Source organism: Solanum verrucosum, unplaced genomic scaffold (genome assembly GCF_900185275.1).
Source record: "Solanum verrucosum unplaced genomic scaffold, falcon-dt-bn FXZP01000140.1, whole genome shotgun sequence".
Classification (NCBI taxonomy): domain Eukaryota; kingdom Viridiplantae; phylum Streptophyta; class Magnoliopsida; order Solanales; family Solanaceae; genus Solanum; species Solanum verrucosum.
Genome location: NW_026020112.1, coordinates 45812 through 63148, shown reverse-complemented (window position 1 = coordinate 63148; position 17337 = coordinate 45812). Strand labels below are relative to the sequence as shown.

The 17337-nt window shown below is 36.1% G+C and overlaps 2 protein-coding genes across 2 annotated transcripts; one reads left to right on the top strand and one right to left on the bottom strand.

The window, feature by feature from the left end:
* Window positions 1-207: 207 nt before the first annotated feature.
* On the bottom strand, window positions 208-7708 carry LOC125825556 (MACPF domain-containing protein CAD1-like). Its single transcript, XM_049504879.1, has 7 exons — window positions 7075-7708; window positions 3949-4187; window positions 3637-3832; window positions 3372-3455; window positions 1674-1857; window positions 1404-1567; window positions 208-917 (listed from the first exon to the last, which is right to left on the bottom strand). The coding sequence occupies exons 1-7, from the start codon at window positions 7330-7332 to the stop codon at window positions 285-287; spliced, it is 1758 nt and encodes a 585-aa protein (XP_049360836.1). The 5' UTR covers window positions 7333-7708; the 3' UTR covers window positions 208-284.
* A 2987-nt stretch (window positions 7709-10695) lies between these two features.
* Window positions 10696-12295, top strand: LOC125825581 (putative disease resistance protein RGA4). Its single transcript, XM_049504908.1, has 2 exons — window positions 10696-12086; window positions 12229-12295. The coding sequence occupies exons 1-2, from the start codon at window positions 10696-10698 to the stop codon at window positions 12293-12295; spliced, it is 1458 nt and encodes a 485-aa protein (XP_049360865.1).
* The last annotated feature ends 5042 nt before the right edge of the window (window positions 12296-17337 follow it).

Sequence of the window (17337 nt, the reverse complement as noted above, 5' to 3'; positions counted from 1 at the left end):
ATTATACTTGACTGCAGTTGTTCTTGATTTGTTCTCTTATTAGCTGGAAGTAGCATTTCCTACATATTACTACACATGACGAAAACATACAATTGTGACAAAATTTGAAGAAATTTACACATCATAACTACCTAAGGTATACATTCTTCTCCGAAGGGAACTCTACCATCAGACAATGATGGTAAACATGCACAACAAGAAGAAAACCCGAACCATATACACCAAAACACCATTACTACTTCCTTGTGGAACAAAATGCAGCATGTGTTCAGAAGCAGTATCAACTAATAATTTAACAAGGAATACTTCAATCTCAAAACAATTCTCCCCTTTTCGACACCAAGTTTTCCACCTGTTACTAACCAGTGGCCAGGAGGATCTTGAGGCCCCTTGCTCATCTCAGTCATGTCAACAAACTTTGCCAACTTATTGCCTATAATATTCTCCCCTATAACAGAACTTGCATCGCCAATGTTATTCTCACAATTGACCTTTTTGTTCGACTTATCATTCGGGGTATGGTCCCACAGTGATCTTCGTATAGTGCATCCTGGTAGCTTTGAATACAGAAGCTTCATATACAACACATTTCTTGATCCAAAGTCCCAGACCCCAAGCTGTGCTCCTGTCACTATGTACACACCAGAGTGATCATCACCTATAAAAGTTTCAGGACACTCAATTGGTGCAGTACTGACATGCGAAAAGTTCTTCCATTTCACTGGCTCAAACCACCTACTATCTTGCTCTTCAGGCCCCTGCCACTTTGGAGCGCCAATTGCTACATGAGTGTCCCAACATGGCAGAAGGATCTTTGGAAGGTTAGTCAGATGTTGAAGATAGATGCATAATCGATTTGACTTGGAACCTTCAAGAGTTAGCCGCATGCCAGTCACAGGCTTACGCCCCACTGACACCTGTAGTGAAACAAAACTGGCTCAGAACATTGATAATTTAGTAAATGGGATAAGAGGGCCAGGGATGCATTACAATAAGTCTATCTGATGAACATACATATAGGTTTGCACTAGCAAAATCAGTCCAAAGTGAGGGAAACATTAATAGCTAAAAATGTATTGACTTTCATTACGTTCTAGTCCTGGCTTCAAAATTATTCTAAGCTTATATCATAAATTACAGTTCTTTTAATCTAAATGGAATAAGAAAATCAGTAATAGGTATCACACTGAATTAAATCGACTAAAAATGAAGCAAACCTAATGGACCCTTAGGTTGTAACACTAGGACTAAAATTGATTAATGATTGATAGCTTTGTTGGAGCCTGGAGAGGTAAGCTTAGGTCTGACAAACTTACAGGACAAAACTTATCATTTTCTCCATCAGTATAAATTAAATTAATATTTGATAAAAACTCTATTTCCAAATTCAGAAATCGGCATACTTGTTCTTGGCTAACATAGAGCTTTTGTCCCATCATGCTGAACTGCAGATGCGGGCAAACAGGTTCCTTCCGTTGTTGGCCTGGAAATCTGTCCTGTACAGGGGCCCATACCCTTGGGACCTGAAACTCTAGGAAATATCTCAGCTCTTCAATTTGAGGCTTGTCTGCAAGCAATCATAAAACTAGAGTCATTTGTCGACATTTTGAATCAAAGAAATGTCAAAACTTTGATAAAGAATTTAACTGTTTACAATAACCAAGATAACTTACATTCGAGATAAAGACTTATAGCACGCTCCAAATGCTCCTTGCCTTTGATTCCTTCAATTAGAAGAGTTATAGGGTAGAATGACATCTCAATGACATCTGGAGAAGATCTGACAGTTTTTGCCCATTGGCTGTGGCTTTGTTCCAGATCATCTCCTCCTCTTCTTCTAAAAATGACCGTGACATCCTGCATCAGATACATTGAAAGGAAAGAACCAGATTCACACTACTGTCTGTCATTACTGGCAAGAGATCAGAAAAATCAAGTTTTACAGATGTTTAAGAGCAATCAAGAAACTGGTCGGTCTTGCAAAATAAAATCATGAATCTGCTTCAACCAAAAAAAAAAACGATACCAAAACTTAGCAACAAACCTAATGTGAAGAAATTTAACACTAATAAGACCTAGTATTGACATTTAAATGCTTTACATTGTGTTTTGATGTAATAATGGAAGACAGATGCACTCCATAGGACAAATATATGGGTCACTTCCCCAGTGAAGAAAATTCTTGTTTAGAAAATTCGTGCAACAGAAATGGAAAACCAAAAATCAAGAAAATAATGAGCAATGGAACTGGTTACATAAAAGGTTCCAATTCAACAAATCTGCTACTTCCAATTTGGTAACACGATGAAGTATGTAAATAGGATTTTTCCATCATCACAGTCCTGAAAAAATGCTGGTCAGTATGATGTTTTATGGATTTTAGGTGTGGAGTGACAGCAGGATGATGACTGAGAGCTTCTAGTACCGATATGAGTAGTGCGCTTGTCCGAATATGTTCTCACACGGCCGGAAGGGGCGCACGCCAAGTTAGATAGAGCAAAGGAGGGTCCTGTCAAGTTGGTCCGCTAACGCCTAATCTTCCTATTTATAAGTCACAGCCTACTTCGACATTTCCAATTTGCCATAGAGGAACTGCTTCCTACGTCTGCGGTCGTTGCAGCTAAATGGAGGAAGGAGGAGGGCCAGAGTGGCGGACATCAAATGGATTGGAATTTGAAAGCAAAGCAAGGGATAGCAATTGCTTCTCCGTGAAGAGAGAGAGGAGAATCGTGATAGATCAGACGATTGGCTGGTCAAGGCAGCATATCAGTATACATGTGGTAGCTTTTGAACAAATACAACCTTCAGGAATAAACCATAAATTATGATTTTGCATCACGGTCAACTGACCAAGGTACATCTATGGCAAGAAATCATATTGGAGAACATAATACTAATCTCTTGACACAATTTGATGGGTCCACAGATTAAGAACTAATTTGATTTACAAATTTGGTAACAGAAAGAAGTAAAAACTAAAATTGTCTTTTACAAGTAATTTTGACTGAAAAAGCAATTGTAAATGAATTTGAACTGTTAAAACTTTGGAATTGTATAGAACATATTATTATTTCATAACTCTCAAGCACCTTGGTAGTTACGAACTCCAAAAACATGACGTCCTCTACATAAATGGAGTTGGACGCAATATCTAAAAGTTTGTGGTACTATAACATGACAAAAACAATTACATGAAAAATCAATTATTAAGAGGAACAAGGGTCCTTCCTTCTTGACATTCAAATGAGTATTAGGTTCTATGACATATCTCTTGAGAATGACCCATCAGTAGTAGAAAAGATCACACATAACTGTTGCACCTATTCAAAAAGCAATAAAAACCAGAAGAAAAGAAAAGAAATGCCACAAACCTCTTTGCCGTTTCCAGCAATATATGGAGCATTAGTGGGCTGGGGAAATATCCCTTGGCTATTGAATATTGACGGATCGCTAGACTGCACAATTAAATTGAGGAAAGGGATTGGGAAATTTGTGGATAAAGAAGACATCAGAAGACAAAAGACAAGCACTTTATTTGAAAGGGAACAGTCTAAAACAACGGTTTTCATAAAAATAACAGACAAAATAAAGGAATAAAATATAAAGTTTGAAAACAAAGAAAATAACGGAACTAGCCTTGTCCTTGTATTTCAATAAACCTGAACTTGTAAGGTTTTCTGTGCTGGAGAACCTCTGATTTCCAATATCATGAACATAACTTTTTATTTCCATTGTGGAAAGAGGTGATGAAAGGTGCTGTTTAACATAAATTACATCTTTACCACCAATAGTTACAGATGTAATTATGTGAGTCCCAAAATTTTCAATGAAGCTGTAAGAGACAAGCAACCCTTGTTAGCGAACAATAGAGGTTCTAAAACTTAATTAACATGTCAACTATATAAGCAAATTTCCCTTGTCGAAAGAAAACTAATGAAAAATTCTAACCTTGCTAATGCGGGTGGGTCCCATGATGCTGGGACAGCTCTTTTAACACTTTCCTGTAATACTAACGGTGAGTTCATAAGTTGAAGCCTAGCAAGTGGTATGAAATATCCATCCATACAAAGTGTCTTTGTAGTGGTAGCATCAAAATGCTTTGCACCAGTGAAACTGAACGCTACATTAAAGCTACCAAGAGGAGCATGGCCTGGAATACTAGCCTTTCTGTTAAAATATTCCACCATCTGCAGTCAAAAGCAGCACTAGAATAAGTAATTTAAGAAAACTACTTATTAAATAAAATTAGGAAAAGAAAAGATTAACCAAATGTAGAGAAACTTGCACAAGCATTAGAGAACATAAATTCATGAAGATCCTTTTTGAGAACACGGATGAACAAAGACATGGAAGACATCAGTCTGAACTACTCTGTTTTGCACTCCAAAACATGCTTGCCTCATGGATGGCATCACTGAATTTGCACTCCAAATACTCTGTTTTGGTCCTGCTCAACCTGAACCCTTTAGACTCTAGAGTTTGTTTTCCCCTTTCCAACCTAGCATTAACTCCAGTACATGTCTCATCTATCAGTATAATGTCATCCACATATAACATACACCGAGGCACCTCGTCATGAATATACCGCATCAATTTATCCACCACTAAGGCAAACAGGAACGGGCTAAGAACTAATCCCTAGTGCAACCCCATCTCAGCCGGTCCGATCTCCTCCCAACATTCTCACCCGAGTTTTGGCTCCATCATACGTGTACTTTATATGTAAGCTATTGGTACACCTCTAACCTCCCGGCATCGCCAAAGGACTTCCCTCAAGACTTTGTAGTAAGCCTTTTCAAGGTCAATGAACACCATATGTAAGTCCCTCTTATTTTCTTGATATTTCTCTACCAGTCTCCTCACAAGATGAATGGCTTTTTTAGTCGATCGTCAAGTCATGAATTCGAACTAGTTCTCGGAGATGGACACACCTCTACTTACCCTCACTTTCACTACTCTCTCCCAAACTTTCATTGTGTGGCTTAGCAGCTTGATACCCCTGTAATTGTTGGAGTTTTGGATATCACCCTTGTTCTTGTACAACATAACCATTTTACTCCACCTCCATTTTCGGGTATTTTAACTGTTGTAAAAATGACATTAACCAAACCAGTTAACCACTCCATACCCACCCTATCTGCACTCTTTCAAAATTCTATCGGGATCTCATTTGGTCCGGTTGCTCTTCCCTTGCTCATCTTATTAATAGCACTCTTAACCTCCTTAACCATAATACACCTACAATACCCAAAATCTCGAATCTTGGAGTACTCCGAATCTCCCAACACAGTGTCTTTGTCCCCTACTTAATTCAATAATTCGTGGAAGTAAGCTTGCCATCTTCGCTAATTGAGGGTCTCTTCCACTAACAGCTTGTCTTCCTATCCTTGATGCACTTCACATGATCCAGGTCTCTAGCCTTCATCTCTCTTGCCTTTGCGAGCATGTACAATTTCTTATCTCCACATTTGTCCTCTAGTTCAACATACAGTCGTTCAAAAGTTGTCGTCTTTGACATTGTAAACGCTAACTTAGCCTTCATTTTTGTAGTCTTATAAGCTACTGTAACCCAAGGCTAGAAGAAATGAGAAAAAATCTCCTAGCATTTTTGTCTCTACTGGGATTTGAACCTGAGATCTCATGGTTCTCCACTAGTGGCGGAGCTACAGTGTCCCGAATGTGTCCAATTGGACACCCTTCGCCGAAAAATTATACCGTATACATAAGTAAAATACTACTTGCAACGGTTAAATCTAGTCCATTGGCCCTCCTAAATACATCAAGATGCTACGGCCCAGCGGTGTGAGGCTCTCTTGCTCACACTCTAGGCGTGGGTTTGAATCCCCACAACTGCATTTCATAATCGTTTTTAATAGAACACTTCTATTTTATTATTACTCTAAGTTATTAACTTGTTTCTTTAATTGTCTAAGCTAATTAAATTACATTCTTAATTAGAAATCTAGGTTTAGTAGCTAATTGAATTTTCGATGAATTTGACTTTTTATTTCTTTTCATTAAAATTTGAAATAAAACTTAAATGTAATTATTTAATTTAAAGTTAATAAACAAATTCTAAACTATTTCTATAAAGCTGCTAAAAGCGAACAAACGAACACCGCATTTGATTCTGCTTCCATTATTCATGTCTTGTTATTGTTGTCATCACCATAGATTAGTGAAAGCTTGAAACAATAAAAATGATTTCATTTTAAGCTTAATTCCCCCCCCCCCCCCCCCCCCACCCTCCTTTTTTTTTTTTTTTTTGCTATGTTTGTTTCCTTTATATTAAATTAAACACAAATATTATGCAGTTTGGATTTTTAAATTCTGGAACATTTATTCATAAAAAAAAGTAATATTAATATTATGAAGTTCAATTTTAATTTTTTCAATGCATCCATTCATCGAAAAAAAATTTGCTTATGTAATACTTGGACACCCTTCGTAAAATTTCTAGCTTCGTCACTGTGCTCCACTTACTTCATTGACCACAAGACCATACCCTTGAGTGCCTTCCTGCCTTTTATTTTCATTAGCACTTATATACATAGTTATTACTAGGAATGTCAAAAACTTAAGCCAGCATCCGGATACTTGCAGGGCTTTTATTCAGTGGCATGAGCCCACATATAATGTGTGAGTTAGACATACATCACAAGTTAGAGAACCTAGGACAAATGTTTGGTACTTAGGTAAAGAATGGTAGAAGGTATCAACCGAGCTTCAAACCGTGTGCCAACTGGTCCTCAGGGATTACACAACAACAATAACATACCGTACCCAGTGGAATCCACAAAGTGGGGTTTGGTGAGAGTATAGTGTACGCAGACCTTACCCCTACCTCTCAAGAGTAGAGAGGTTCTTTTCGATAGAAGCAATCCAGCTAAAGACAAAAACATCATATATTAACAGAACACAAACTACATCCTCGGGGATTACACGGCTATAAAAAACATCCTGATACTTGTAGAAAGCATCACTAGATTGACATAAAACAATACAATCAACAATTCTATAATTTAACAAATCAAACACAGAGCACCTAAAAACAGTGAACTAGAGCAGACATACCTCATTATAATTGCAAACACTAGAGCCATCACGACCGCCGGGCTCCTGAAAGTTCTTAATATCCCTTGAAACATTAGGCAAGACTAGGTTATCATATAAAGAAAGATCCCTTGTATGGTCTTCATCAATCTCTACAACCCTAGACCCAGACACCCCTTTACAGTAAAGCAATCTTGTATCATAATTCACATCAAAACCCCTTCCTAACGCCTGCGCCGCATTTAAAGCAGTATGAAAAGCTGCTGCGTTTTCTTCCATTACATCCCCAAAAAACTCCAATCTAAAGCTCAATCCAACGCCAACCCAAAAAACCAAATTCAATTTGAATCAAAAGGGGTACTTCAAGAAGTCCAAAAAAGTAAAAAGATTGAATCTTTTTCAGATCAGATAGTCAAGAACCAAAACCCCCAAATTGTAATCTTATGAAATCAGAAAATCAAGATTATGAGAGTCAACAAAAGTAAATCAGATTCTTGGAAGTTTGACTGAGAAAAAGATTTACCCAAAAAATGGTGAAGAAGCAGATGTTGAATCTACCAAAGAAGATTTTGTGATTGCTCAATCCAATGGCTCTCTATTACAGTGTATGTACATTTTGTATTGTATATATCTAACCATTGTTGACTCTTCAAAACATTTTTTTACTCTATTTCTATTTGGTTATTAGGGAAATTCACACGTGGCTTATACACATGAAGTTATTGGTTTGACTAATATGACATTGGGATAAAATATAATACTGAAAAAATTATGTGGCTTAGAAAACTTTTTTACTCATTATACTTAGAATTTTTTATAGCAAATTGCAATTTCTCGATGAAAGTCTCATTCCCAAGATAATATTAATGATGATAGGTTAAGTTGGACGGAACACGGGTGGACTAGGAATCAGGACACAGGAGGATAGTGGTGTTATAACGAAAAGTCGTTGGCTCAGAAAACAAACCGGTCACCAAAAAATGATTAGGGAGCTCATCCCCGATTTTTTGTGGGTTGATTGTCTTTTTTTTTCTCTTAAATAAAAGTTTAAAGTTTCTCTATGTTGCAAAATCATCGTCATTAGTAAAGAATATATCTGTAAAATGTATCCGATCTGAAATTTTAAATAACATTTGAAATTGAGAATATATGTATATTTTCAAAGATATTTTTTCTACGTTGATACAAGTGTATTGTCGTGGTGACCTTCTGATCGAAAAACGTCAACTTTTCTTCCCTTCTTTCTTATGGAGTCACGTACATTTATGTATCACAATGAAATCTCATAAAATACAAGTGTCATACAACGAAATATAGTGATGCACAAGTGTATGTTTTATGAGAGAATATATATATATATATATATATATATATATATATATATATATATATATATATATATATATATATATTGATCGAATGCATATAATTTATTGTGATTGTATGCCTTGATATAGCGAAATTAAGTGAACGTATACAACCTATACAAGTTGGTAACAATTGAACAATAGCTATGAATGAATACAAGAGATTTTAGAGCAAACAATTACAATTGATACAAGTTGTTAACAATTGAAATGATAGAGTGAGTGAATATAACTGAAACTAAATCAAATAAATACAAGTGATACAAACTGATATAATTAATACAGTACTACAAATGAATACAAGTGATACAAGCTGATAATAATTAATACAATAGAACGAAATAATACAAGTGATACCACATTAGAGAGGAAAGATACAGCTAATACACGCAGGTAGCAATTGTAACTATCTTGGATCTACTAAGCGAACAAATACAACTGCTAAACCAAAAATAGCTACAAATGATAAATAAGCAAATTATAGCTACTAATAATAATTATGCTCCAAACTATAATTGTTTAGGAAATTGTCCCGAAAACATTTCCTATTAGTAACTTCTCAATTCCTAAGCTTTGAACTCGAAAACTCTAATTAAAAATTCAGGACCCTTTAACAGGTGTTGTGATAGTAAAATTTTTAAACTGGATAAGTCTAAACTTAATAAAATATAATTTAGTAGAATACTTATGAATTTATTAGTATTAGTATATTTTGGATGTAAAAGTTATTTTTATGCTCAATATTTAGTAATCAGAACTTAATTTGAGTTCTCATTTAAACCATAAATTTGCATGATTTAATTGCAGTTAAATTCAAGTTATACTACTACTAATATTTATTACTTATATTTTTTACCTATTCAGTTTGCATAATTTTAAACTTTTGCTAAGACTACACAAAACACAAAAAAAATGTATATTAAAATAGTCTATTTGAATTAGGCTCCATCAACTCGATGCGTAGACCTAATGAGAGATTATTATCAATTTTTAACACTAAAAATGTATATAAAATAATAAAACATTTTCAGTTGACTATTATATATATATAAAACTCTCCAAAATACAATTTACCTTTTTATTTAAAGAGTTAAATTTTTCAACCAAAAATATCAAAAGCACGACTACAATATAATTTTAAAATAAGAATAATTACTCGAAAAGAAGAAGAAGAAAGAGTGTTATCCTGAAAAGAAAATAATGTTTTAGATCTTAAAACACAACTAACATATAAGGTGACTCAATTGATTTAGAGGGTATGCACACAGATTATCTGGGATTGATCACCGCTCAATATCTTTTGAATTGGACCGAACCTATCACATAGGACTTGCCTAGTGCTGTTTATATTAAAAGGAAAAGCTGATATTTTTTTTAGATAAATTGTTAAGCATAGTGAGCAGTAATGTCCAAGTCATGTACCCAAAAATTAATTTGAACTCATTAATCCTGCAAATTCATTAAACCCACAAGCCACAAAACAATGATTTTTTTATTTTTTTGAGTCAAATAATAATAGTTAGGTCTTGGGAATGTTCCTAGGTGGGATGATTTAGTTGACGAAGAAGAGCAAGTTTCACCTTGAATAACAAATTAAGTCCACGAGCTTTAGAATTTGTGCCTAAAAGTGTGATTGCAAAGAAGAATGAATCAGAGGCCTTAGCATCCGGATTTAGTCCCACTAATGCTTATGATATGGGCGGTGATTTTTTTATGAGGATGAGGAAGATAATATGTTGGACGTATGCTTTGATAAAGGGGCTATGAATTGGGATATCTCACTAGGCATCAAAGAAGCGGAAGCAACAAAAATAAAAAGAAGACACATGGTAGGACATACAGTTAGGATGGTAAAGTAATTGGGGAGTTTGTCCCAGGCAACTAGGATGCGAATGACAAAGCAAAATCATATGACTTTGTAGGTTATTTAATAAGTTGAGTGACTTTATTGCCGTAAAAATTATCACTTGTATTAAAATTCGAAACATGTGATTACTTCTTCTTTTGAAGGAGTTAATATAAATTAAAGACATTGGATTCCATGTTTATGTTGGAGAGATATTTATGCCATTGGATTCACTATTTGAATTATTATTATCTTGCTTTTTGTGGCTCATATGCAACAATGGCCTACCAAATGTGATTCTTTATTCAAATTATTGTGTGTATGAATTATTATCTTTATTCAAATTCATTGTGTATGAATTATTCTCTTCTCTTTTAGCAAAAGAAGACTTTTGTGAGAGGAAGATTTTGTGAAGGAGCAAACGCGACGATGGCCGATCCTGTAATTGGTGCTACTGTTCAAGTTTTGCTTGAAAAGCTGCTTTCTCTCACTATTGAGGAATTCAGTAGCTCAAGGGACTGCAACAAAGATCTTGAAATGTTGACACAAAATGTATCCTTCATCCAAGCTTTCATTCATGATGCCGAAAGACGACAAGTTGAGGATCAGTCTGTGAAACTATGGCTCAACAGGCTTGAGAGGGCTGCTGAAAATGCTGAAAATGTGTTTGACAAATTCAGGTATGAATCTCTCAAAAGACAAGTGAGGATCAGAAACAATCCAATGAGAAAGGTCAGTGATTTCTTTTCTCATACTGCTTTTAAGAACAAAATGTCTCGAAAAATCAACATCATTAATGAAGAGTTGAGGGGTATCAATAAAGTAGCCAGAGACCTTGGTCTCCAATCACTCATGGTCCCTCCTCGGAAAATACTACCGATTCGAGAAACAGATTCCGTAGTAGTTGCTTCGTATGTTGTTGGCAGAGACAACGATGTTGCTGAAATAAAGGAGAAGATATTGACCATAAGAGAGGATATTGATCTGTGCACCATTCCCATAGTGGGTATGGGGGGTTTAGGGAAAACAACTGTGGCCAAGAGAATTTTCAATGATGAACAGATCGAAAAACACTTCGAAAAGAGAGTATGGTTGTGTCTACCTGAAATGTCAGATATTAAGAGATTTCTTGAACTGATCCTCGAATCATTGACAAAGAGGAAAGTTGAGGTCCAGAGCAGAGATATAATAGTCAAGACGCTACAAGATGAACTGGCAGGAAGAAAGTATTTGCTTGTCCTGGATGATTTGTGGCGTGTTGACCCAACATTGTGGGATGAGTTTGTGGACACCTTGCGAGGAATAAATACATCCCGAGGAAACTTCATTCTCGTGACTACTCGTATGGAATTGGTGGCATCGACAGTAGCAGCAGTACTAGGTCCTCATATGTTGGAAAAATTAGCAGAAGATGATTGTTGGTCCATTTTCAAACAAAGAGCGTTTGTTGATGGTAAAATTCCAGAGGAAATAGTGAGCATGGAGAAAAGGATTGTTGAAATGTGCCAAGGTTTACCATTGGCAGCAAGTGTGCTGGGAGGCCTCTTACGCAGTAAGGAAAAAGATGAATGGCAGGCAATTCTTGATGGCAACCCCCTTGTTGCAGGTAAAAATGATAACGGAGAAAAGAGCATAAAGAAAATCCTAAAACTCAGCTATGATTATCTACCATCTCCACAACTGAAAAAATGCTTCGCTTACTTTGCAATGTTTCCAAAAGATTTTGAGTTTGAAAAGGAACAACTTATCCAACTCTGGATGGCAGAAGGCTTTCTCCATCCATGTCAAGAGACCACTGTGATGGAAGACGTTGGGCACAGGTTTTTTCAAATCTTGTTGCAAAATTCCTTGCTACAAGATGTTAAGTTAGATGAGCACAACAATATAACACATTGTAAGATGCACGATCTTGTGCATGATTTGGCTGGAGATATCTTAAAATCTAAACTATTTGATCCGAAGGGCAACAATGGAGAAAAACTTTCTCAAGTTCGATACTTTGGATGTGAGTTACCAGGGGATCAAATAGATAAGATATATGAGCCAGAACGTTTGCGCACACTGTTTTGGAGAAACAATTATGTATCGGAAGATATGCTATTGAGCTTTAAGCTCTTGAGAGTTTTAGATTTGTCCAGTTCAGGAATCAACGAGTTGTCCGCCAAAATCGGGAAGCTGATACACTTGAGATATCTTGATCTCTCGAACACTGAGATCACAGCCTTGCCCAACTCCATTTGCGAGCTCTATAATTTGCAAACATTTAGAGCCATCAACTGCCATTCACTCAAAGAACTTCCATATGAGATGGGAAATATGATAAGTTTGAGACACATATATTACACTTCTGCTGACGAAAGATATTGGCATTGGGGAGGATGGTGTATTCGCAATGAACATTTTCAGATGCCACTTAATATGGGGCAATTGACTAGTCTTCAAACCCTCCAGTTTTTCAAGGTAGGTTTAGAGAAAGGTCGTCAAATAGAAGAATTAGGTCATTTGAAAAACCTAAGAGGTGAATTGACGATCAATGGTCTCCAATTGGTCTGTGATAAAGAAGAGGCTCGAACAGCATATTTACAAGAGAAACCAAACATCTGCAAGCTTGCATATTTATGGTCCCATGATGAATCAGAAGGCTGTGAGATCAATGATGAGCATGTGTTGGATGGTCTTCAACCGCATCCTAACTTGAAATCCTTAGCAGTAGTGGACTATTTAGGGACTAAATTTCCTTCATGGTTCAGTGAAGAATTGCTACCAAATTTGGTCAATTTGAAATTAAGTGGTTGCAAAAGGTGCAAAGAAATTCCATCCCTTGGCCAACTGAAATTCCTTCGGCATCTTGAGCTGGTAGGATTCCATGAGTTGGAATGCATTGGACCTGCTTTATATGGTGTTGAGATTAGCAATATCGGATCAAGCAGCATTATCCAAGTGTTCCCATCATTGAATGAACTAGTATTGAAGGATATGCGTAGTCTTATTGAGTGGAAGGGAGATGAAGTTGGAGTAAGAATGTTTCCTAGGCTTGAGAAGTTGCAGATTACAGACTGTCGACTGTTAAAAAGTACTCCAAGTCAATTTGAAATCCTGCGTGAATTAGCAATTAGTAGGGTTGACAGTGAAAAGCCATTGTTGAACTTGTGCAGCAACTTGACATCTCTTGTGCATCTTTCTGTTAGTGATGTGAAAGAGCTCACTTGTCTTCCAGATGAGATGCTACGCAGCAACGTTTCTCTTCAATCCCTATTGGTCTTCTACTGTGGAGAGTTTCGTGAATTGCCACAAAGCTTGTACAATCTCCATTCTCTTAAGATATTATCGATTGTCTGCTGCACCAATTTCAGTTCTCTTCCTGTTCCCAGTGGGGATAACAATTTGACTTCCCTCCAATTATTGCAATTAATGAATTGTGATGGATTGATCAGTTTACCAATTGGAATGCTAGATCAATGCCGGTCTCTAGAGTTTTTGAGTGTCACCTGCTGTAACAACTTGGTTTCATTCCCTTTACATGCGTGGGAAATGCATTCACTTTTACATTTGTGTATATCAGAATGTCCCAAATTGATTAGTGTACCCGAAGTGGCCCTTCACCGTCTCACTAGGTTAAGGGATTTGGAAATTGGTCCTTTCTCAGAGATGGTGGATTTTGATGCATTCCAATTGATTTTTAATGGCATTCAGCAGCTGTTGTCCCTTCGTGTTCTGAGGGTGTACGGACGTGGGCACTGGGATTCTCTGCCCTATCAGCTTATGCAACTCTCTGCCATAACAGAGATCAGAATAGCTGATTTCGGAATTGAGGCTCTTCCTCCTAGACTTGACAACTTTACTTCTCTTGAAAAATTATCGCTAGTGAGGTGCAAACGGCTACAACATCTGAACTTCTCAGATGCCATGCCCAAATTACGGCATCTGCGGATAATTTATTGTCCATTATTAGAAGCTCTGTCGGATGGGCTCGGAAACCTTGTTTCTTTGCAAGAGTTATATTTACATAACTGTGAAAAACTAGAGCATCTTCCATCCCGAGATGCCATGCGACGCCTCACTAAATTATGGAAACTGGATATTCTAGGCTGCCCAAAGTTAGAAGAAAGTTGCACCAACTCCCAGTGGTCCAAGATTTCCCATATTTCAAATATTAAAGTTGGTGGGAGGATAATTAAGGACAGATGTAAGTCTCTGTTTCTCTTTCACTTTCTGAGTCGCTCGCATTTTTAATTAGAGTATTATTTTCCACAAGTTCCATAAAAGAAGTTTTGTAAGCAATTTAATATTTTTTCCTGAAATTATTTTGACATAAAAAGAAATGCTAGATTATCAATCAACTGCATCTGTGCTATGCTTTCAGCATTCTGCCTGTCCACTTGAACTGAATTGTTGTTCTTCTAATTCTTCAAGTATGGTATATCTATCTAATGAAAAATTATGGTTCAAAACGTCTGTGTGGTAAATCAAGCCAAATCATATGAGCAGTAGGCAATTACGTTAGGTAAATTTTCATTTAGAATTTATAGGCACTTTGTAATCTACTTGTTTCTATGCTGATGAATACAACATTACCTTCCTAAAAGAAAAGTTTAATCATGAAAATTTATGATTTCTGCTCATAGGTTACTAGGTACAAGGTCATGGTGGAACATCGTTGTGGTATATCAAGTCAAAATCCATGGGCAGAATCATGTTAGGTATTTTATTTAGTTGTTAGAGGAATGCTATAACAAGTTTGTAAAGTTCTTTTTTACATTCCTTTTCTCTCATGAAACAATTTTAATGTTTAACGGGAATTGTTGTGTTTCACAAGGAACCACCACTGTTATTTTGTATGAAGAACAATTTTCAACTGTAGACTCATTATGGGACACTTTCATGAGTATTTGGGAACTGAAGTCTACATATGAAACATCAAAAACTCAAAAGCGTATAGGGTGCTCAATGAGAAGCTACACGGGTCTATTCTCCATGTAAGTTTCTGCAATGTATTTGATGAATAAATTCTGATATCTGCTCTCATTGGGACATTGGTATTTAACTTTCTATGAAGTTGTGGAACTGTTAGAATGTAAGCTGTTTTATCCAGAGCTTCATTCTTTATATATTCAGTGTTTTACTTTCTCACAGTATTAATGTCTGACCATTGCCTCTCCCAACCAGTACGAAATAAGAAGAATTTCAGTATTTGTCATATCTATTCAGGTGCTATGATGAAGATAATGGAAGAAATGGATTGTCGGTGCCATCAAAATAATCTTAATGCTTATGAGGTATTCATGACTTGCAGCTCAAATAATTCTCACAGAAAGACGCTTGCATAAGCTTTGATGCAAGACAGATTTCCTTTTGGACTGTAATGTGACTTCTACTGATAGTAGAAGCTTCTTCAGTTTCCGTTGATTGTCTTCAACAGTATTTCTCTGGTATGGTTTTTCTTTATCCCCTAAATGCTGCTCTTAAATCATCCTACTTACCTTTATCTCGTTTACAGTTCTATGTAAAATGAAAACTCTCAAAGGAACAACTCCAAGTTTCATATATGATAGAGGTCTATATAAGTTTCTTAATAGTCACACTTCTTGTTACTTCCACTTCACAAAATATTTTCTCCGTTTGAGTACCAACAACAACTATCTATTAAGTAATAATCATTGAGTACAGAGTCGCTCATTTTCCCAAGTGAAACTATTCTTTTATGTACTGGTGTCATTTGATAAAATATAACCTTTTTCTACGAGCTAATCAAAATAAAAGACTAACAAGTATTTTTGGTAAATAATGAATGAGTAGTTCAACCAACCAACAAGTACCATGTCCTTTTGTTATGATACTTCAACTGCTTGATACAGATATATGTAGTGTTGTAGACTCACTTGAAATCTATTTTTACTTCTTTATCAACTCAGGTACTATGGTCAAGGTAGTAAAGGGTATCCGTGGGCCGAGCCATTGACTTCTGTTCATGAGCTATTCATAAGATGAAGCTAGTTGGTTGCTGTAATACAAAGACAAAATGTATGTCCCGGCTGACACGCGATTCTTAGATGCAAGACAGATTTCATTTTGGATTCTGTAAATTATGTTCACAGTCTTCAACATTAATTTTTTTTCCTATTTCATTTTCAGGGGACTGATTGGAACGTTGTGGACATTGGTGCCGTTGGAGATTCTGGTTGCACAAAGCTGGAAAATTCAAGGTAAGTCAATTTTTGTTCATAAAAGATTGCAAATGGTGCTTTTACAGCATCCTATTTACCTTTATCTTCTTTTTTTTGTTTCTATTGTTGTTTGTTAATTGAAAACTCTCTTGTAACAATCCTAAGTAAATTCATATAAGTTCCTTAATAATAGTAATCTTATATTGGTTTTATTTTTATGGTTTAGACAGTAGAGATGAATCTATATATGTATGCACACTTGTCGTTACTTTCGCTTCACAGCAAAGGATAATTCATTGAAACATTTGCAATTTACGAATAAGACTGCTATCCTTAGCAATACTTATTTATCTTATTAGTTCTTGTTTTCATCTAAAATCTCTTTTTCATGGTTGTTTGTTATGAGTTGCTTCTCCATTTCACAAGGTGCCAAAAACTGACTTTTTATCGTTTCCTATGTTTAAGCTTCTTGGTTGAAACAACGGATTGCATGGATGGACCTTGTCGAGATGGTAGACTGGAGCAGACGTCTCTTAGATGTGTTTAAGTTTCATGATTGGCAAGGGAAATTGCATTTGGCGGAAACTGGTGTGGAGATATTATTTACTTGTATGACTAAGATTTGACAGCAGAGGTCTTGTACATGCCTTTTTGTACAAATAGAGTTTTTGTTTATTAGGCGAATCGCTCATTTTCTATAAGACTCTAGAGATGTACTCTGCCTGAGACCTCTCTTCCCATCAAAGTATCCGTATCCATCTCTGTTTACGTTAATTGTGAACTTGGTTGAAGAAACATGACATGTCATCACCAAGTTCTTAAAGTATACTGGAAATCCATACCCTTTTTCAGAGCTTCACTTATGAACTCCCAACTGATCATCTCATATGCTTTTTCTTAAGTCAAT

Excerpts from the sequence above, each read along its gene's own strand:
- LOC125825581 (XM_049504908.1), top strand. The coding sequence starts at position 10,696 with ATGGCCGATCCTGTAATTGGTGCTACTGTTCAAGTTTTGCTTGAAAAG. Across the intron at positions 12,087-12,228 it reads ATGGAAGACGTTGGGCACAG|GGCAACAATGGAGAAAAACT; the intron begins GTTTTTTCAAAT and ends TTTGATCCGAAG.
- LOC125825556 (XM_049504879.1), bottom strand. The coding sequence starts at position 7,332 with ATGGAAGAAAACGCAGCAGCTTTTCATACTGCTTTAAATGCGGCGCAG. Across the intron at positions 3,456-3,636 it reads TATTGAAATACAAGGACAAG|TCTAGCGATCCGTCAATATT; the intron begins GCTAGTTCCGTT and ends TTAATTGTGCAG. Across the intron at positions 918-1,403 it reads TCTATGTTAGCCAAGAACAA|GTGTCAGTGGGGCGTAAGCC; the intron begins GTATGCCGATTT and ends GTTTCACTACAG.